Source organism: Salvia splendens, chromosome 12 (genome assembly GCF_004379255.2).
Source record: "Salvia splendens isolate huo1 chromosome 12, SspV2, whole genome shotgun sequence".
NCBI lineage: Eukaryota > Viridiplantae > Streptophyta > Magnoliopsida > Lamiales > Lamiaceae > Salvia > Salvia splendens.
In genome coordinates, this window is record NC_056043.1 from 30,074,924 (window position 1) to 30,098,441 (window position 23,518).

General features: G+C 36.9%; 1 protein-coding gene across 1 annotated transcript; it reads right to left on the minus strand.

Annotated features, from left to right (window-relative positions):
* Positions 1-2,569: 2,569 nt before the first annotated feature.
* LOC121756829 (abscisic acid 8'-hydroxylase 4-like) lies at positions 2,570-5,402 on the minus strand. The gene is made up of 9 exons (XM_042152229.1): positions 5,121-5,402; positions 4,719-5,043; positions 4,378-4,527; positions 4,038-4,286; positions 3,861-3,950; positions 3,508-3,586; positions 3,298-3,404; positions 3,013-3,131; positions 2,570-2,892 (listed from the first exon to the last, which is right to left on the minus strand). The coding sequence occupies exons 1-9, from the start codon at positions 5,327-5,329 to the stop codon at positions 2,784-2,786; spliced, it is 1,437 nt and encodes a 478-aa protein (XP_042008163.1). The 5' UTR covers positions 5,330-5,402; the 3' UTR covers positions 2,570-2,783.
* Between the last annotated feature and the right edge of the window lie 18,116 nt (positions 5,403-23,518).

A 23,518-nucleotide genomic window follows, 5' to 3' on the forward strand; every position in this document is an offset into this window, starting at 1 on the left:
CCTTTTAGCGGAATCCGACTAATCCTACTCGACCGGGCTTGCGGATTAAGGCCGAAAGGATTTACTCTCATTTCATGTCTAAATATATAACATGTTATTTGGACACATGTCATGCGTAACTAAAGCATCTCAACTTCTTTTTAATTTACTTTTTGTATATTGGTGAAGCTCGATCGTAATTCCAGAGAATGTATCATATTTGTACAAAAGGTCCAATCTTACTACATCAATCTATGATGTCTGCCCTTGATTTGGACACCTTCAAATTCTCAATAGTACTATTTACATTTTTTTAATTGTCCGAGAGAGATCATTACTTCTTTCAGTGATCATTTAGTAATAATGACTTTAAAGTTTGAACGATCTAAAATGATTCTTTCATAGTAATATTTAACTTATGAAGTAATTATTTAGAAATTTTAGATGCCCAAAATTTTCAAATTTAATATAATTATGTAAGTGTCAAACATTTGCAAAAGCGTCCCATGAGGCGTGATTGAGTGATATAGATTCATACATCAATATATATTATAGGAGGTTGATCCTTATGATTTTGAACAAAATACGGGCCATGTATGAATTTTTAAAAATAATATTTAATTTATATGTGAATAAAAAATCATATAAATGCAGGCATGGCCATTCAAATTGGGAAAGAAATCCAGAGATATTTTGATGGGAGCCATAGATACTAGTAGCTCGTTTTCTTTAATCTTTCACTTTATATTTTTATTGCCATTAATGATACTACTATATAGTTTTCAAAATAAAACGAAGTGAAATGAATTAATACTTTCTGAAACATCACGTGGTGCCGGTGGATGTACATAGGCTCCTAAAAATCTAACACGAAAATGGTGGTCACAATTTGCAATACCTATTTTGTGGGACTCGCCAATACTTTCTGCATTTACTCAAAATAAACTTCCCTTGGACCCAAGGCACTTCTTTTTTTTTTTCACATCAACCCAATTTTTAACCAACTCAATGATTGCTATGGATTCTTGGTTAACCGTGAACCGATGGTTACGGTTTTTGAATTGAAACCAGCATTCACGGTTTGAATTGGAACCATTATAATAGGTTATACGGTTCGGTTTTAGTTTCAACTTTTTTTCTCTTCGAATTCATGGTAAAACTGCAGAAAATCATAAATTCAAGGCAAAACCAGATAAATCGGATAAAACTATTGAATGTTCAAATTGGTAGTACTTTATGATTGATGACGATTATTTAGTGACGTGCATGTGATGTGAAGTAAATTATTATAATGCGTACAATATGATTTATTCATGCTTGAATAATTAATAACGTAAACTGTGATTTCTCCATGCTTACATAATTAACAACAATAATTTCGTATTATAGAGAAGACTCATCTTATCTATGTTTAAGGCAATGTTAAACTATGATTTTCATTACACAATATACTAGTCCCTCCGTCCCGGTTAAAATGACACATTTCTCGGCCGGCACGGAATTTTAGGAGTTATTGGTTAAAATGTTTAATTAGAGAGAGAAAATGTGGTGTAAGTATTAAAATATAGAGAGAAAGAAAGATAGATATTTTAATAGCACTGAGAAAAAGTGGTAAGATGTATTAATTGGAGAGAGAAAATTTCCAAAAAAAATATGTAATCTTAGTTGGGACAAACTAAAAAGGAAAACGTGTCATAAGCGGGACGGAGGGGTAGTAATATTTAAATAAACAGCTGTCAAACCCTAATCCTAAACCCATTAGTATCTATCTAGGCCTAAAAATATACCCCCTTAATTTCGTCAATCTGGATCAAGCTCAGGAATTCACAATTTAACTATGTTACTTTGATTTTCGTTAAAAATATAGGTTGTGAAATTGTGTTTTTCATATCAATTATATTTCAAGGTGAGTTTGGATCACATAATATTAATTTGGATCATATCTTCACCCACATAGATATATACTTTTGGGGATGGTTTGACGATAAATATATCATATACTTGTGACACGACCTTTTTTTTTTAATAAATAAAAGGCTCAAACCGTGAGCAAGAGTTCAATAATAACACCCCAACAAAAGTACAACCAACTAAGACCAATGAAAAAAACCAAGTACCAACATTAAATCAAAAGCAAAAACATGCATACAACCACGCCCAAGGCTCACACCACAAGCAACTATCCACCAAGCAAGCAAGGTTAACAAAGCTTTACAACAAACCGAGGGCAAGACAAACCTCTTTAGAGGTCTTTGATTGCAACCTTAGCCTTATGCTTGATGTCAGTCCATCTTCTAACCCGGCTCAACTCCTCATATATTTGCTCCGGTACAAGGGAAACTCTGGACACCATCCTTTAGCCCATGAACCTAGCCTCCATAGTAAGAGTCTCTTCTCAGTTTCCCAACAAACAATCTTCTCAAAAACAATTTTGTTCCTAAGCCATCAAATGACCATGTTGTCACACGACTTGAAGGAGTTTAATTCGAATTTTGTTTGGATGTATGTACATGTTGTTTTATTGCATAAGTAACGCGAACTCACGAGCTACGTACAAAATTCAATATAATCCATGACATAACTCGACTAGTGCTAAAAACATTAATCCTTATGATATAATTATTTTCACATTAATATCGCGTACAAATTAAAGTACAAGACCCCATTATCATAATAATACATTAATATTGAACCCTTTATAAATTCTACAAAAATAAACAGGGTTCTGGGGTACATAGATTGGTAACACATTTAATTTGTTAGGTGCTATCTTTTGTACTGGCCTAAATTCTAACTTCTAAATTTTAATTTTCTTTAGTATTGGGCTCCCTCCAAAATCTGGCCCGAAGCCCTTTATGAGGTACCGGAAACGGGCTATATTCCACCGTATCTTGAGGGCCCACCACTTCCCACCTGCACCCAAAAATAAGTTAAATTAGATAATTTATAAACATTTTATTTTTGTAATATTCTTTGAATTATAGTAGAAAAGTTAAACTTGGTATAAAAAAATTGAATTGAAATTTATCTTACCTCAATTCGTTGACCAGATGATGAATCAAAATCAAAATTTCAAGCTTTGCCAGCTCATTTCCCGGACAAGAGTGGGCCCCGGTGCCAAATGGCAGAAATGTATTGGGTTTCGGAGCAACCTGCATCCCATCACAAGAAAGTTTTAATAAAACTCCACCTCAAAATAATTAAAAGAAAAGGACTTCCACATTTATGTCACTCATCTAGAAACGTATGGAATTTTTGTTGACAAACATATATATATAAATTATTTTGCTATTTTAAATGGAGTATCGTTTTTCATACCTCAAATCTATAAGGGTCAAAATTTTGTGGTTCATCGAAAAATTCAGGATTGTGATGAATATTTCTGAATAATGGCATCACCTTCCACCCTTTTGGAATTAGATAACCTGCCAAAACAAATCGTCACTATTATTCTTCGAAACATCCTCATATTTGTAACCCCACAAAAATTAATTATATATATAAAAAAATATTCCAATAAAATCGTACCATTATATACTACATCAACCACAGCCTCCCTAAAAGTAAAAGATACAATGCTTGCCATCCTTAAGCTCTCCAATATCACCTATAAAAGTAAATATTAGCTAAATCTATATAATCAAATCAATCAATTTCATCACTAAACATACATGCATGTCTAATCATGCATCAGAATAATACTATCTCTGTTCACGAAATAAAGTCTCGTTTTATCATAAATAAACGCCTTCAATTAAAAGTGTCATTATTTTCTTAATTTTTTTAGTAAATCGGCCCCAAATTCTACTAAATCATCTCACTAAGGAGTATCGTATATGTGCGGAGAGGCACTATACATTATATATATAATATATTTATACCTTATATGTAAGTGGCATACTTCTTGTTTGAGTCCATGTCAAGCCCTTGTTTCCCTTTTCATTTGCCAGATAGGTTTCTTTCTGTTCAGACTGTGCATATAGATATTAAGACAACATTAGTAACTAGAAGATACTAGAAGTTAGGAACCTTAATTAATTACAGAAATAGTAATATACCTTAACAGCTTGTAATAGTTTGGGATGGTCGGTTAGGTATTTGACAATCCATGTTAATGCACTTGCGGTTGTGTCCTGAGCTGCAAACAGTATTCCGATGATGTTGTCTGCGATCTGGTCGTCGCTTAGCGTCTTCCCGTCCTCGTTCTTGAAGTTGAGAAGATGCCCCAACAAATCATTGTCCAACAACTTCTTCTCCTTCCTCTCGCTTATTATCTCCTCTAGTATTTGGCTCAGTCTCCTTCTTGCCTTTGTTCATCATTTTCTTAGTTAGTTGAACCATTTATGGAAATAATATTGCATCTTTTTGTGTTGTTTAAGTGTGTGTGTTTTTTCTTACCATCAAGGCTTTGTGATATGCTGTTCCAGGTAGGTTTGTGGGGAAGGAGTTATAGCCTTTATCCACTATGCAATAGTTCTTCTTCAACTCTTCTTTCTTCTCTCTCTCCAACTCCCCGAAGATCGCTAAAATCCCCACTTCAAATGAGAACTACAAAAAGGGGTTGTTACTGTCAGCAGTGGCGGAGCCAGAAAATTATTTTAATCAGCACAACAAAAATATGTATAAGGGGAAATTAAAAAAATAACTCGAGTAGTTTCTTGAAAACTTGCTCTTCAGATATAATTAAGACGCGTGCATGAAAGAAAGAAAGAAAAAGGAAAGAGTATATATATATATACCTTTTTCATTTGTTGGAAGGTGTTGATGGGGTGTGGACTAGAAGCCCAAGAACTGATTGTGGAGATGACCAAGGCTTGAATCCCAGGAATGAATCTCTTGATGGATTGAGGGGAGAGAGAGTTGACAACAAGCCTTCTAATTTGGGAATGGTATTGGCCTTGGTGGAAGAAGAGGGCGGAGGGGCCGATCATCTTCTCCTTGCTCTTCGGGTAAGTAGGCTTGAACAAATCAGCGTTCGTCACCAGCACGAACCGTGCTGCTTCCGGCCCACCCAGCATCACGCACGGGCACCCCAATATGTGTGTTTTGAATATCTCCCCATACCTATAGTTAATTATCATGTTATAGAAAGAGAGAGAAAATAGAAAGAAAGATATGTATATTTCTATATATAGTAGTACCTTTTTAGCTTGTCGGAGAAGAAGATGTTGGGGTCTTTGTAGTATAATTGAAGTGTTTCTCCGAGGTAAGGCCATCCCATTGAGCCTGGAGGTAGTTTTGGTGTCAATTTGTGCTTCTTGGTGTGTTTTTTGGAGAAGATGTAATACAATAGAGTAGCTAGAAAGAGTAGGATGTAGATGATTGTGGGAGGGGATTTGTCCATTTGCATCAAGATTATGAGGCTTCTTTCTTAATAAATCACTTGTTTCTTAATAAGGGGGAATGAGTGGGGAGTTTGGTTTGTTTTTATAGGCACAATGAGGGGGAGGGGGTTGATAATGATAGTGATTGATCATCTTCTTGAGTTAGGGAGTTTAATTACCCAAACCCACCATTTTTATGTGGTAATTTCATGCATATCAATGTTGATGTGGACCACTTTTACTTTATAAGGCCGAGTTTCGTTTTATATAGAGTCGTGTCTCATTGAGATAGTAACTTTTATTCGATGACTCATACATTATGTAGAAGAGATATTGGAATCTTGAATTTAAGATGTCCGGTCAACGAAGTTTGACCAATAATAAATGAGACGAGACATTTAATTTTTTGGAAATTAAATGATATAGCGTCGATCTACGTTCTGCGTAGATGACCGTAGTATATTCACTTTCTCAAATCCGATTCCCTGTGAGTGAGAAAAAATGGATTAAAGTTGGTCACATTGTAGCTTTTAATAAAGCTATGAGATTAAAGCTTAGGGAGTTATTAACTAGTGTTAATTATCCCACATAAGAGATGAGACACGTCTTTTAATGTGTATTTATTAAGTGACTTTACTACACTTAATAATTATAGAGGACTAAGATGGGTTGAAGAAGCCCACACGTGCGCCGAGCCGTGCCCGTGCTCTTGCTCTTGCTCCAACGTCTAGATTCAACGTTGACCACTCCAGCTTTCAAATTCGTAACGGCTGGCCGTTACAGCCACGCCATGATGACAACCATCAAGGCTGAGTTGACCCATGCAGTGGACTAGGCCTATAAATAGGCTAGTCATTTCTTGCATCAATATAGAACATACACACAAGCATCATACTCTCTCTGCATAGTCTTTCTTCTCGAAGCTCTGCCCTCTCCTCTTCCAGTTCGCCGGAGCTCTGCTCATAGCGGTGCTGCTTCACTAGAGACGTTGTCGTTTTATCTTTGGGGATGACACGCCAAACCGAGAGCACTATCGGGGTGTATCTCGTCTTGCGGAAAGAGGACTTTCCGCGACTCGGCTAAGTTTGATTTCCAGTTTATAGTTTCGTTTTCATTGTATTTTCAGTTTCAGTTCTTCCTTCTTGAGTTGTATTACGCCCGGTTTTTGTTTATATCTTGTAATTCCAGTCATTCCTACAACAAGAGATAGGTAGTGGTTAATTTTACGTATTATAGTTACGCCCGGTTTTTGTTTATATCTTGTAATTCCAGTCATTCCTACAACAAGAGATAGGTAGTGGTTAATTTTACGTATTATAGATACAATTAACCTTTATTAATGTAGTTTAATCACACATATATGGTCAGTTATTTATCTCAGAATAATATCATGTATGAATAATTAGTCTTAGCTCATGAGTTTAGACGTTTCACACGGTGGTAAAATAAATATTTATTTTTTACAGTCTTTGATAATAAATCTTTGGTTGAATGTATAATTTGATATTATCTCCATCAAATATTTATATGATTGTAAAACTAGATATATACGAGAGTGGAATTGAATCAATTGAAGATAAATGAAATCCATGGGATGGTGACGGGAGGTCAATCAAATATATAGTGTGATACTTAATAAATTTAATTATAGAAGAGGAAATATGATCACTTTTTATCTAGTCTTGAATAATCTAGAGTCATAATTTTGAATTTTATCACGTGTGTCTATGCATGGTGGAGTTTGACTTTTAATAGTAGCATTAAATTAAATGACGGTTACTATAATCGCCTCATTCAAAAAGTTTTCCGGTTTCTTCTTAGAATTGAATATGTCGATTCATGTCAAAAGAGTTTATATTTATCTAGGTTAATATTTTAGATGTCGATTTCTCAATAATATCGTATGTATGCACATTATATACTCAATGACATTGTCATACAATTTTTTTTTAAATAGCAATTTTGAAACAAAATATGAGATGGAAAATGTGAAACCATCAAACTTCAGTATGTTAATTAAGAGTACATTTTAGCAATATATTGATAGAAGTAACTTTGCATTTTGATTTAGATGTTATAATAACATGAAATATAAAATTCATTCTCAAGGTTTTAATTAATCACTGATTTTATTTTATTTTTCGTAATAACTAAATGCTGTAACATCATTGTCACTGAATTTACTAGGGCACCAATTTCTTGAAGCTCCTAGCAAAATCCCAATTATTCCCCCTCTGTAATTTACATGTGGATTGACTTTACAAAAATTTCATTTGCTAAACGATGAATCGAATGTCATGGAATATTGTTATTAATTTCCTTTATAAACTTATTGTAGCTAAGAAAACTCTAGTTTATAGAAGGTCCGTATAGAATTTCTTTAACTACATTTTTTATGTTTAGTTATAATATTTGAAGATGAATTAATATACTATCTGCCTATTGTATAGAGACAAATTACTGCACCGATCTGTTATCCCATTGTTTATTTTCTTGTTCTTTAGTATTTTACATTATAAATTTTGTTTTCCTTATTACTTATCTCATTTCACCCTATAATTTTTGTCACATTGTTTAAGAGCATCCACAACCGTGCTCTTGCCAGCGGCACGGTTGTGGGCCCGGGCGGTACTATTCATGCCTGCTCTCTGGCAAGAGCACAACACCCACAACTGTGCTCTTCCGCAAGGACGAGCACAATTAATATAAAATTCAATTACACAAAAACATTTCCATAATATTAAAATTCATTTAAAACCCACAATAAATATTACAAATGACAAATAAAATTAAACATTGCATAATTAAAATCCTAAAAATTAAAAATTACATAATTAAAATCCTAAAAATTAAAAATTACATAATTAAAATCCTAAAAAATTAAAAATGACACTACTCGTTGCCGAATTTCGCCCACATGTGGTTGATTAGGTCTTCTTGTAGTTGATTGTGGATTCGAGTATCGCGCATTGTGTGTCTTGTTCGTAGTATTCTTGTTCTTCGCGTTCCGCTTCCGCCATAATATGGGTGAAATCCATTTGAGATTTTGAGTGGGTGATGAATGTGTTGATAGTTTGTATGAGAATTATGAATGAGAGATGATTTGATGTGATAAATGGATGATGAATGTGTGTATTTATAGATGATTTTGGGGAAAAAAAAATAAAAAAAAATCAAAAAAATTCAGAAAAAACGGGAAAAAAACGGCCATATTTTTGGGATTTGGAAAATATTTTTTTTTATTTTTTAGCATTATTTATAATTAAATACCGATTTTTAAAAAAAAAATAAAAAAAGTTTAAACACAACGGCTATGCCGTTGATGAATGGGAGCGCGCCACGTGTGCGTCCGCTGGCACGGACGTGCTCGATACATCGAGCAGCGCCGTGCCAGCGGCGCGGCTGCAGCGGCGGCGGTCCTGCGCCTTGCCAACGGCGCGAACGGCGGTGGCGTCTTTCGCCACCGCTGCGGATGCTCTAAATATTAATTTATATTTCACTTCTTATTCATTTAGTCTAGTACTAATTATTTGTCTTGTTTTACCTTATTTTATATTACATGCATAAATAATTTGTAATCCATTTCCTTATCATTTACCTTGAATATTTTCGTACAATAATCTGATCAAGGATGCTAGGGAAAGTTATCGAAATAATATTTAAATTTTGAATAGTTATATTTAATAACAGATGGATAGAAAAATAAATGCATTATTAATTTGTAGTTTTGATACTCAATCAAAAGGAAATTTGTTATTAATTGCAGTAATGCTAGCGCAACATTTAAATTTGTTACACTACTTTTACGCTACTGCAGTTTATGTTCAATTAATGCAGTTTGTAGTTAATTAGTGTTATTTCACACCATCCTTTTATTTTCGTTTTCGTTATTAAGATTTTTATAAAAGAAAATCCAAGGAGAGAAAAAATTTAATTTAAAATCATGAAATATATGATTCTAGATGATCTTATTTGTATCATAGTATGATATTCCACATTATCTTTTTCGATATCAATTTTCAATGACGGTTCACCAACGTTTTGATACTCCATATCTTGCATAGATTCAATTCATCACAATTTATAAATCTCTGATCATAACTCACAGGGATGCTATATGAATGGTTAAGTTCAAATCAATCTAGAATATCTGAGTAAATTTTATAATTTTTTCTTTTTTCTCATGGATTTAATATATAAGTAAAAAGTTTGGGTGGGAACGACAATTGGACATTAGAAATTAAAACTATGTTTAACTATCTCATTATAAAGAGCTGTAATTAGCATACAATTGTATGTTCCTAAAAATAAGTAAATTAAGAGATAATTGTATTTAATGAATTGTAGCAGTACTGTACTAAATAAATCCATAACACTACACACACTGAAAATTATAGCTGTGTAAAAAATAATGTTTATTTTTTTCTTTTTTCTTACACAAAAACTCTAAATCCATTAATAAACGAAAAAATAAAAAAGAGAATGGGCAATAAAGTGTAAATCTTTACGAGTAATTGCGAATCTTTGAAAGCCGGCCATGTGGAAAACAGCGGCGGGTGCATGCCAGCTCACACAGGGGATCAGCTCCCACTTTCTAGATCCAACGGCCACAAATGTCACATCGTGGCAAGGCATCGACGCTGTCACTAAACCGTCCTTAAATTACTATTCGCGGGCCCTAAGGTACTTTTTTACTCCATCCCTTAACTAAAGGACTGAACATGCAACTCTTAACCGTCCCTTAAATTACTATTCATTCAACTTCATTTTTTTATTTTTTTCCTAACAAATTCAATTAATAAAAAACACACTTCATTAAAAATAAAATAACATTACAACATAAAATTCGAAAAAATTTAAAAAAAAACATAATAAAAAATCCTAAAAAAATTTAAAATACATAATTTAATTTCCTCCGCCAAAGTTTGCCCAAATGTGCCCCATTAGATCATCTTGGAGTTGGGCGTGGGCGGTAGAGTCACTTGTCCTTGCCCGAATAGACAACTGTTCTTGTATAGACGGATGCACTCCACTTCGAGGCGAACTACTTGCGGTTGAACTTTCGGGGGCTTCAGGGTTAAACCAATTTCCTGCCTCAGGTACTTCGTCTTGGACAATCATGTTGTGCAAGATTATGAACGTATACATGATGTCGACCATGCTCTCCATGAACTACGTACGAGCCGGGGCTTTGATAATGTTGAAGAGCGCTTGGAGAACCCCAAACGCCCGCTTCACATCCTTCCGAGCAGCCTCCTGCTTCTGCGCAAAAAGCGTCTGCTTTGCGTTCACAGGCCTGGTGCACGTCTTCACGAAGGTTGGCCACTTCGGGTAGATGCCGTCGGCAAGATAGTACCCCATTTTATAGCGCCGGTTGTTAGCGGTGAAGTTGATGGTCGACGCTTTATCATCCAAAACTTCGGTGAAGAGGTCGGATTGGTGGAACACGTTTATGTCGTTGTTCGAGCCGGGGACCCCAAAGTACGCATGCCAGATCATAGCCGGTAGTCGGCGACTGCCTCGAGTATAACGGTGGGGTGGGTGTCTTTGTGGCCGCTCGTGTACGACCCTCTCCATGCCACCAGGCCATTCTTTTATTGCCAGTGCATGCAATCGACGCTGCCAAGCATCCCGGGGAATCCGTGCACTTCCTCGTGAAGGCGGAGCAGGAACTGACAATCTGTCGTGCTTGGCTTCCGGAGAAATTCGTCTGTGAAGGCTGCCCGGACGCCTTTGCAGAATTGGAGCAAGCACATTCTCCCAGTGCTGTCTCCAATGTGGAGGTATTCGTCGAACACATCCGCCGTTTGTCCAGTCGCAAGCTGACGGATTGCTGCAGTACATTTCTGCAGCGCCGTGTGGCTGGGACGGCCGACGGCGTCGAACCTTTCTTGGAAGGACTCTTCCCGGGCCGCCAATGTATTTGCGATGTGGAGAAATAGCGGTCGCCGCATGCGGAAACGACGACGGAAGTAGGTATCTCCCCACACCGGGTTATCGCAGAAGTAGTCGCGGACTAACCTTGCGGCGGCTTCCTCCCGGTTACGATGGATGTAAGTCCGGGAGCGTCTTTGGGTGGGCGGCTTCCTCCGCTTCCCGGCGTCGATCTTCTTCAAGTGATTATTCCATTATTTGACGCGTTTGCTCATATGGATCCATGAGATCGATTAAATTTGGGGAAGAATAAAAGAGAGATGATTTGAGATGAAAATTGGAGAGGAAATGAAGATGATTTGGGAAGAATAGAAGTGTAGTTGTGTGTGAAATGAGGATGAATTAGGAGTATTTTTTCGAATTAAAAAAATGATTTATTGCGTCAGTGTGACGAATCACACTCGCGGGCCGACGAGTGGGCGTCATGCATGGCCTGGGAGCGCGCCACGTCGCGAGAGCGGGTGGCGAGCCGTCCCGTGCCGCGACTCTGCGTAGCGGGCGATCCGGCGAGACGGTGACGGGACGAGACGCTGCAACGCGTCCCGCCACCGTTCCGTCATGAAGTAACGATGCAGCGTCCCGCCACCGTTCCGTCACGAAGTAACGAGATTCGGGCCACCCGAGTAACGCGGTGCGGGTGGCCTAATGGCTCAACAGTCGGTGATGAGCGGATTGTGAAGTTTCGCGACTGAGGGCCCACCACGTACTTGCAATTAGCGTATAAGGATACGACACGTGTCATGATCCCCGAGTAGGACGGCATTGTGTATGGGCGGGAGCACAGTAGCAAGCACAGTTTTCCTGATTTGGCAACATGTCGGCGCCCCCACTTTGCCTGATTTGTGTATTAGTCATCAATCTGTCATTTTTACTGGTCGAAACTAAATGGAATTTTGATTTAACTGAAAATTTAGTCACTATGTGTGAGTCTAACCCCATCGAAATATCAAAACCACATTCAATGGTGACCTAGTAATATTAGTACTTATTTTGTTTTTTCAAAACTAAATTTAACATCAACAAATTCATAAAATTTGTATATAGTTTTGTATTTATTTATATATAAAAGAAAATGAAATATTATGCTATATTTTTATATGGGGAACATCATTTTTGGTCCATGAACTTTGCCAAAGTATCATTTTAGGTCCGTAAACTTTGAGTTAATATCATTTGAGGTACTTTTTACTATTTTCAAGTTTTTTTGGACGAAAATACCCTCAATACAGTGTATATATTTTAAATAAATTTATCATATATTCACATTTTTTTATAAATATCTTTACAATATATTTTTGACAAATTTTCTAAATATAATTTGACCTTAAATATTATCACTTAATTTTGTGACATGCAAGTAAAATTGCTTCTTCAATTTTTTATATTAAATTTTTTTTAAATTGAATAAAGAACTTTCTTTAATAATAAAAAGTTGAATAAAGATCTTTTTATAAATATCTTTACAATATATTTTTGATAAATTTTCTAAATATAATTTGACCTTCAATATTATCATTTAATTTTGTGACATGCAAGAAAAGATCTTTATTCAATTTTTTATTATTAAAGAAAAGTTCTTTATTCAATTTTTAAAAAAAATTAATATAAAAAATTGAAGAAGCAATTTTACTTGCATGTCACAAAATTAAGTGATAATATTTAAGGTCAAATTATATTTAGAAAATTTGTCAAAAATATATTGTAAAGATATTTATAAAAAAATATGAATATATGATAAATTTATTAAAAATATATACATTCTAAGGTATTGAGGGTATTTTCGTCCAAAAAACTTGGAAATAGTAAAAAGTACCTCAAATGATACTAACCCAAAGTTCACGGACCTAAAATGATATTTTCAAAGTTCACGGACCTAAAATGATACTTTGGCAAAGTTCGTGGACCAAAAATGATGTTCCATCTTCTCATAAATAATACTGATCCAACACACATCTTTTGATCATAGCGAAGTAGTACTTAAAATAAGTACTAGTAAAAACTAATCATAGCGTGAAACTAATGTACTTTCAATGTGATATAATTATATGTATAATGTAGAATAACAACACTATAATGCAAAAAACATTAGGTCATCCGCATCCCTATCTTTTATCCGTCTCTTAACCGTCTCATCTCTTCACTATTAATGGACTCCACTGTACTTTTCACCTCGTCTCTTAACTAAGAGACAACATATGCCTCACTTCATCTCTTAACCGTCTCTTAACCATCTCATCCATTAACTATTCATTCAATTTCATTTTTTATTTTTATTTCCAACAAATTCAATTAATAAAAACACACTTCATTAAATAAAATAAAATTACAACTTAAAATTCTAAAAAAACAAAAAAAAACACATAATTAAAATCCTTAAAAAAATTAAAAATACATAATTTAAAATCTTCCGCTCATTCTCTCTAAATTTAAAATCTCAAAATTCAAAGAAGCAGAAGAAAGAGTTGTCTAATGACGATCATGTGCGTCTATTGGTTGCCAGATTATGCCCAAATGTGCTCCATTAGATCCTCCTGGAGTTAGGCGTGGGTGGTAGAATCACGTGTCCTTGTTCGAACAGACAGCCGCTCTTGCAAAGACGATTGCAGTCCACTGCGAGGCGGACTACTTGCGGTAGAGCTTCCCGGGGTTTCAGGGTCGAACCAATTTCCCGCCTCAGGTCCTTCGTCAGCGACAATCATGTTGTGCAAGATTATGCACGTATACATGATGTTGACCATATTCTCCATAAACCACGTGCGAGCCGGAGCTTTGATAATGTTGAATCGAGCTTGGAGAACCCCCGAACGCTCTCTCCACATCCTTGAACGTCTTCACGAAGGTTGACCACTTCGGATAGATGCCGTCGGCAAGATAGTACCCCATTTTATACTGGCGGTTGTTAGCGATGAAGTTGATGGTTGGCGTTTTACCATTCAAAACTTCGCTGAAGAGGTCGGATTGGTGGAGCACGTTTATGTCGTTGTTCGAGCTGGGGACCCCGAAGTACGCATGCCAGATCATAGCCGGTATTCGGCGACGGCCTCGAGTATAACGGTTGGGTGGGTGCCTTTGTGGCCGCTCGTGTACGACTCCCTCCATGCCACCGGGCAATTCTTTCATTGCCAGTGCATGCAATCGACGCTGCCAAGCATCCCGGGGAATCCGTGCACTTGTTCGTGAAGTCGGAGCAGAAACTGACAATCTGCGGTGCTTGGCTTCCGGAGAAATTCGTCTATGAAGGCTGCCCAAACGCTTTGTAGAAATTCATCAAACACAGTCTCCCAGTACTTTCCCCAATGTGCAAGTATTCATCGAACAAATCCGCCGTTTGTCCAGTAACAAGCTGACGGATTGCTGCAATACATTTCTGGAGCGTCGTGTGACTGGGACGGCCAACGGCGTCGAACCCTTCTTGGAAGTATCTTCCCGGGCTGCCAATGTATTTGCGATATGCATAAATAACGGTTTCTGCATGCGGAAACAACGACGGAAGTAGGTCTCTCCCCATACCGGGTTCTCACAGAAGTAATCGCGTACCAACCTTGCGGCGGCTTCCTCCCGGTTACGATGGATGTAAATCCGGGATCGCCTTTGAGGCGCCACGGCTTCCTTCTCCTCCCTACGTTGATCTTCTTTTAGCGATTCTTCCATTATTCGACGCATTTGCTCAAATGGATCCATGAATGGATTAAATTTGGGAGAAGAATAATGTTTTGAGATGAAGAATGTAGAGTGTTTGAGTGAGAATAGAGAGTTTTTTTATGGTGGATTAATTTGTGGGAATGATTTGATATTTAATAGAAGTGATTGGGGGCTTAAAAAAATACAAAAAAATAAAAAAAAATGTAAAAACCGGCTATAAACGGCTAGTATATTTTTGGGATTTTTTTTCCAATTTTTCCTGAATTTTTTTTAAAAAAAAACAAAAAAAAAACATTTTCAACGGAAATTAAAGACGCCCACTCGCGGGCCGACGAGTGGGCGTCACGGACGAACCAACGCTAGCCACGTGGCCAACGCGCGTAGCGAGCTGTCTCGCCAACCCACCCTCCGGGCCGAGAAGAGACCGAGATGGATGGCTGCATCGTTGTCTCGATGCCGTCTCGTCTCTCCGAGACGAGATAGAGACAGCATCGAGACGCGATGCAGATGGCCTAGTGGACATTGTAGGTGAATTTTCATGGTTTGCATTATACACAAAATAACATAGACGGTAATAATTATAGGTAGTTTATTTTGCATTATAGATAGTCTATGTCTATAGTGCTAAATAAACTGTTTATGATGCAAAATAAACGGTGTATAATGCAATCTACGTAAAATCCAGCTGCATCGTTCACTAATATTTTTTGCATTATCGCCTTGTTATTTACATTATACGTGTCACGTTGCAACACAAGATTGAAAATACGTTATCACCGTAAGGGGTGGATGGACACTAGTGTTCCTATATTCCCATATCTATCTCTATTTTGATGACAGTCGACAAAGCAGATTAACTTAGATAAAAGAAAATCCCTAATCTATCATGTGAAATACTACATGTTTTGAAGATAATAATCACAAATTCATACAAAGATCAGTCTTCATAGAAAATATGGAGTGTATATTAAGGGATATCAATTTTCTACTTGATCTTGCCCCCACAACTTTATCAGAAAGCAAGCAATAAAGATGCAAGATTGGTGTCACGCCCGCATTTTCTAAGGATAGAAAGCACGGTTGATCGCGACTAGGGGAGGGTTAAAGAAGCGGGGAAGAAAGGGGAAAACAACACAACTCGAACATAGCTCGAAACAAATGGGAATAGCTTGAATAAAAATCAGAGTATCATCTCAACAATTGACAACTCAAGGGATTATATCTCAACAAATCATAAACTCAAAAGAAACAATATTTAGCGGAAGCATTTCGAGAGTAGAATAATGCTATGTATGAAGACACAACATATTCTTGACATTTGGTAGACATTCCTCACTTCAGGTTGAGTGCGATGAGTCGGATGTTGAGCCAATGACACTTTTGAAAACTTACTCCAGTCAGAAAAAGAATTTTTTGGGTCCAGAGCAGAAAGAGAAAACCTAGGCTCTGATACCACTCTATCACGCCCGCATTTCCTAAGGATAGGAAGTACGGTGGACCGCGACTAGGGGAGGAATAAAGAAGCGGGGAAGAAAGGGGAGAACAGGAATATTTGACCCAAAAGCATTTATTAAAAAGAAGTTCACTTCAAACATTGTACTAAGAAGACATTTCTAAAGTTAATGTAAACAGAGTTAAATAAAAACAATGTATCGGATTACAAAGCAGCGGAAAAGACCAAAAGACAGATGATGCCGGGTATGACGACACGACACCATCCAAAAGACCAAGTAAAACACTCATTTGGCTTTCACTGCTCAACATCCGTCATCCCCATCGCCGCTCAACCTGCACATTAAGAAAACAACATGCAGGGCTGAGTACTTATTGCACTCAGTGGACACACGCCAAAATCATAGTTTGTCATGCCACATCAGTGTAACCTTGGGGTTTTAATTGTAAGAAAGTAACCCAAGTACACAAAATATATTTCATAAATTCGACTGCGCAGTCATTTTCAGATATTGCCACCCTTATTCCCACTATCATACACTATCTGATCCAACCATGACAAGGGGCGTGGCCACACCCCAGGTCACCTAGACCGGCCAACTTGCTCTCAGATGGCTCCGTAGCTTAGTGGTAAGATTTCTGTGTTGCCATTGGTTGAATTCGCGTACAACAATAGTTACCAGGCGACTATCAAGATGGCCCCATATGAGGCCTTGTATGGAAAGAAGTGTAGATCGCCACTTTATTGGGATGAAGTGGGTGAGAGAAGAATTCTCGGACCAGACTCTGTAGAAGAGATGATAGAGATTGTCCGACAAATCCGTGGGAGGATCAAGGAGGCACAAGATCGACAGAAATCTTATGCGGATGTTCGAAGGACCGAGTTACAGTTCGAGGTCGGGGAAAAGGTCTTTCTGAAAGTTTCCCCTTCTAAGGGAATAACTCGTTTTGGAGTGAAGGGAAAGCTGAGACCCCGATTTATTGGTCCATACGAGATTTTGGATAGAGTCGGCGTGGTAGCATACAGGTTGGCTCTACCACCAAGCTTTGGAAATGTGCACAACGTCTTCCATGTGTCACAATTGAGGAAGTACGTGTTTGACCCCACACACATCGTTCACCAAGAAGAGATGATGGTCCTAAATCCCGATCTAAGTTATGAGGAGAAGCCCGAGGCCATTTTGGATCGAAGGGTGCAAGAATTGAGGAATAAGTCAATTGCTTCGGTGAAAGTACGGTGGAGGAATCATGGAGTCGAAGAAGCAACATGGGAATTAGAAGATAAGATGAGAGAGAAGTTTCCGGAGCTGTTTGAGTAATCTAGGGAAATTTCGGGACGAAATTTTTTTTAAGGTGGGAGGAATGTAATGTCCGTTTTTTTTAATTAAAGGGTGTTTGCTTTTTGTGAATATCTTGTTTAAGATATGGTGTGGTATGTTTTATTTGTTTTACATTATTTATGGGTGTGAATATTTAGTTTATGGTTTTTGAAAAGCAAATTAATATCCTAATTAATAAATTAAATATCTCTCTCTCTCTCTCTCCCTCTCTCTCTCGGTTCTCTCCCTCACCCCACGATCTTCTCAACCCCCCCACTCCCACAAAACCGATATCTTTCCCTTCCCAATCACAATCAATCATCGGTTCTCTCTTCTCCCTCACAATCTTAACACCGGTAAGCTTCCTCCCTTCTCCCTCTCGGTTTTTACCTTCTTCCATTCACTCCCTCTCATCATCTTCTTGGATTCCTCAAGGTGATACCCTCCTTCGTCGTGAATCGGAGTCGTAAGAGGAAGTAAAGCTTTTACACTACGTTGAACTATCCGGGAAAGGTAATACAAGGCCTCAACTCTCGTTTAATTCGAAAAACATGCATGTAGGACGTTTTGGGAAGGTTTAGATGCTGAATAGGTTTTGTGATTATGTGTTGTTGTCGAGCATGTTTTGTTAGTAACTGACAGTGGGTTCCGACCCCGTTTTGACTGAGCAAACGATCTCCTTTTGGTACGAAATTTTAACCGTATAAACTTGGATGTGTCTTCGGTGTGGTGTGTAAATTTCAGCTTCATTGGATGTCGTATGATTTTACTATGATTTTTGCAAGTAAACTGCGCAGTTCTGCGTGCGGTGTGTTCTGGGTGATGTTTGTGTGTGCTTTGGGTGTGTTTCTGAGTGTTGTGTTTTGTGAAGCATGTGGGTGTGTTTGGCCAAGAGATGGCTCGGGAAAATCAGTGTTTGGTTCGAGGGTTTCGTGTGTGTTGGCCGAGAGTTGTAGGGTTCGGCCTAGGGCAGTGTTGTGGAGAGTTTTGAAGGGATGACCCAGGTGTTTGGGTGTGTTTTGGGACGTAGGAGGTGTGGTGTGAATGTCGTATAGGGTTTGAGAATCGGAGGTTGGAGGAAAGTGAGTGTACACTGGACTGTGCCGAGACAGGTGCCGAGCTGTGCCGAGACAGGTGCCGAGCTGTGCCGAGACAGGTGTCGAGCTGTGCCGAGACAGGTGCCGAGCTGTGCCGAGACAGGTGCCGAGCTGTGCCGAGACAGGTGCCGAGCTGTGCCGAGACAGGTGCCGAGCTGTGCCGAGACAAGTGCCGAGGTGCCGAGCCAGGCGGCCGAGACACCGAGCCAGGCCGAGACGCCGATCCTTTTTCCGAGCTTTTTCCGAACCTTTTCTGAGCCAAGTGAGCCGTTGCACAGTAAGGGTATGCCAGGAGTTTGAGTGTTGTGTGTGTGTCGTGTGCGCGTTTTGAGTACGTCGTATGCGTGTCGGGTGCGTGCGGGGTGTGTTTTCGGGCGTGTCTTTGTGTGTTTGGCTTATGAGATGTTGTTAAGTGTGTGTTCGTGTAACGTGCTAGATGTTGAAGTCGTCCACGTAGGAATCATGCATTGTCGTTTAAACATCGTCTACCCTGACTCTAATCATGATTTATTTATCTTTCAAAAAGGGTGATCTTTTACGAGGAAAGTGTGGTTGAAGGGAACTGTTTTAAAAGCTAAGCAATCGAGGTGGGCTTTTCTACCCTACTTTTATGTGGGTTATCTTTAAATACGGACTTTGTTCCGGAAATGTTTATGGAGGTGAACTGTTTGTCTTGCCAATTGTTTTGTTTTGAAACCTATCTGAAGTGGTTTACCACATATGTTTAATCGAATTCGGGTCTGTTGGGCTGCGAACCCTCAGGCTAGTGTACACGAGACCGGGAGCCATCTGAGAGCAAGTTGGCCGGTCTAGTTGACCTGGGGTGTGGCCACGCCCCTTGTCATGGTTGGATCAGATAGTGTATGATAGTGGGAATAAGGGTGGCAATATCTGAAAATGACTGCGCAGTCGAATTTATGAAATATATTTTGTGTACTTGGGTTACTTTCTTACACTTAAAACCCCAAGGTTACACTGATGTGGCATGACAAACTATGATTTTGGCGTGTGTCCACTGAGTGCAATAAGTACTCAGCCCTGCATGTTGTTTTCTTAATGTGCAGGTTGAGCGGCGATGGGGATGACGGATGTTGAGCAGTGAAAGCCAAATGAGTGTTTTACTTGGTCTTTTGGATGGTGTCGTGTCGTCATACCCGGCATCATCTGTCTTTTGGTCTTTTCCGCTGCTTTGTAATCCGATACATTGTTTTTATTTAACTCTGTTTACATTAACTTTAGAAATGTCTTCTTAGTACAATGTTTGAAGTGAACTTCTTTTTAATAAATGCTTTTGGGTCAAATATTCCTGTTCTCCCCTTTCTTCCCCGCTTCTTTATTCCTCCCCTAGTCGCGGTCCACCGTACTTCCTATCCTTAGGAAATGCGGGCGTGACAATTGGTTTCTCTATCAAGCTTATACTATATTTCATCTAGTTTTTTTTATTAAGATCAATCATTGTAAAATCTGATCCCGTATCTATGGAATCATCATTTATTCAATAGAAGATGCGATAAATTAATAGCAATAAAGATTTATGCTCGACTCCATGACGGGTTGATAATGATATCACCTTTTTATCACTAGGTGTAAGGTGCAATATTCCAACCATATCTTCTTCACCAATTCCAAAAAATAAGAAATAAATCATTTAAATTACCTACACCTCGAGGCATTTGACTCATAATTTGATCAATTATGAAAAACTAATCGTGATTGCTAAAATTTAGATTTTGTGGTGCATTTTTGGTTGGGCTTTGTAAGAAAATTTGTTAAAAAGTTACGGAAGTGAGACTGACAAAAACTTTTATACGCGCACCTAGGTGCATCCTCTACCGTCGTTGCCACATTACCTCCCGCCTCCACGGCTCCTCCTAGAAATATTATCATCTCAGAATGTTAAACATACATCCCCTACCAATAATTTTTTCCATTCCATCTTATGATTGTCTCAACAAAATTAATTCATTACTAAAAAAAGAAACTTGTTTATCTCTACTTTATTTTCTATTTTACTTTACGATCTCTCCACTTAATATATAAAATAACATTGTATAAAATTTCATGTCGCCTAAGAAAAATGTCATCTTCCTTGGAATTGAGAGACTAGGAAGTACTTGATTTGATTGTGTTTGCATTAACAAATGCTACTATTAACAAAATATTCCGTACAAACTATATAAGTTCGTATTTGTACATGTATGTCCCATTTTTAGTGTAATATTAATATTAAATGCTTTTGGAAGATTAATATATATTGACACAAGACGTGGGCAACGGTGGTAACTGAATTAGTACGGCACGGTGCTTTTTATTTTCTTGGATATGATTCTGTTAAGATAGGAGTGTGACATAAGATCCCAAAGCATTATCACATAAGCTGTTACAAATTTCGTTACGATTCTTTGTTTTATAGATCACATTTTCTTTTTATTCTTCTCACTCGATTTTTTGCTCTTTAGCTCACATTTTCTTTTTATTTCTCTCGGTCAAATTCATTATTCTCTTCATGAGGTGGAAATGTGTATCGTTTTCATGTCAAATTTTAAAGCGTAAGGATTTTGAAAATTCAGTCGTGGATAGGAATATTGACCAAGGTTGGACACATAAATAATTATTAATTCGAGAATTTTATAAGATAATTTTTCTATGATTTCGTTTAGTAGGAAGTTATACACAAAATATGCAAGGAAATCAATGATTCGGTGATTTTATGAATGTATAGTGATTTGAAATTCGCGAGTCGTAATAGCATGGACTCAAACTCAAGACCCTTAAAATTAAATATTTAACTCTACAACTAAACTAACATAAACAGACATCATCAATTGCATTTTTTTTATGATTAAATGAACATAAATTTCTAAAACCACGTGGAGTGGGGAAAGTGTCTGTATGTGATAAGTGTAAATTTTATGTGGTTCAAATTCAATGTGCATTCTGCATATGATTGGATTAGAGACAATATTCAAACAGAGGGGTATGAATTTAATTAATCACATTTACTTTTAGTTTTATAATAGTATAAGATTCAATTTGGTCCCAAAGAATATTATTTCTATCCATAAATAACGACATGTCGATATGCATGCCCAATTTTCAAATGTTTACCAACAAATTAAAGCCACATAGTGTTAGTTTTAATGCAAAAAATTTCAAATTCATATAATGACAGCTCCAAAAGCAGCAAGCAACAATGTTGTAGCAAATATAAGAGCAGCACGATTCTTTCAACAAGCACATTTTATATTTTTCTTATCTATTCAAAATTATTGCGACATTATACGTCGACACATGGGTTATTACCACTGATGAGAAATAAAGGGTAGTGGATTTTGAAGATTTGCCTCGTCATCTCATTTTTGCAATTTTATAACATATTTTGGTAGTTGAAGAGAAATAAAAAAATTAAAGAAAAGGATAGTGTGTAATTCCTAGTTTAGTTCGACTTATTTATTTTGAAACTTATAGTATATATTTTCTAATTAATAAATAGATTTTATATACATATTTCAATCACAAATAATATTAATATTACTAATTAAATCTAATAATATCACTTTCTCTATCTCATAATAAATGTCATATTCCAACATGAATTCTCTCTCCGAATTAAATAAGTGTCGTATAGCAAATTTTCATTGAAAAATGACCACAAAATTCCCATTTACCTCTGGTCAAAATTTTACGCAGTATATAGGGAATACTACTTTATGGTTTTCAATGTGATAATGTTGGATAGAAAGAATAAAATTATCTGCTTCCATTTTTATGCTATATATTTTAATGATATATTTAATTAAGAGAAGAATGAGTATATTAATTGTGAAATTCAAGAATGCTTATATCCTAACTTGATTGATTTTAATGATGAAGAAAATTTGTCATGGAAAGCGACGAAAAGTCGTTATGATGATTGATGCATTATCCATTTTCTTTTGTAGCAACAAATGGGCGTAGCACAAATGGTTGAAGCTACAAGCCTCACCCTTTTCCTAAAATATTCGATGATGTCAATTAATTGAAATGCTTTCAGTGGTGGATGTTTTTATTTCCTTCACTGGCGTAGTCATTGAGTGTGAGTGTTTGGATTATTTTTATTTATTTGTTTGTTATTATTAATAAGTTGAAATTATTTAAATTGTTCTAGTAATGAGAAAGTTGGAGGTCTCCTTTCTTAATTTCAGAAGCTTGATCATAATTGCGAAAACCTTAGTTTTAAAAAAATGCATGTTTTTTAAACGAGATAGTCTCATGAACGTGTCATCCCATAATGGTCGCACAAAAATAAGGTAAATTAATATATAGGGTGTTTAATTTTAAATACATTAGTTAATATTGTGAATATCCTAAATTCATAGTTAACTTAACAAACTCTTATTGTGAGCGTGCGCTCACATTAGTTTTCATCTTTCAAAATAGTTGAGAAACACATAAAATGTGTGTAAAACTGTAAATTGTAGATAACCCCAAAACATCACGTAAGCATAGCTCTTATTGTGAGCGTGCGCTCACATTAGTATTTTGTCAAATTTGGGCTGATGGCTTTTAGTATTTTGTTAAATTTGGGTGTATAGTTCATTTATTCTAAAGTATGCTTAATCATTTCACATTTTTTTAACAAGAAAGACTCAAACCATTCAAAAATGGTGAGCAATGGAGTACAAAAGCTAGAACAAATAAAAAAAATTCTAAAAATAAAGAAACAACACAAAACCAACACATGATCAAGCAGATCCTACCAACTATATCAAGAATAGCATGTCCAAGAGGA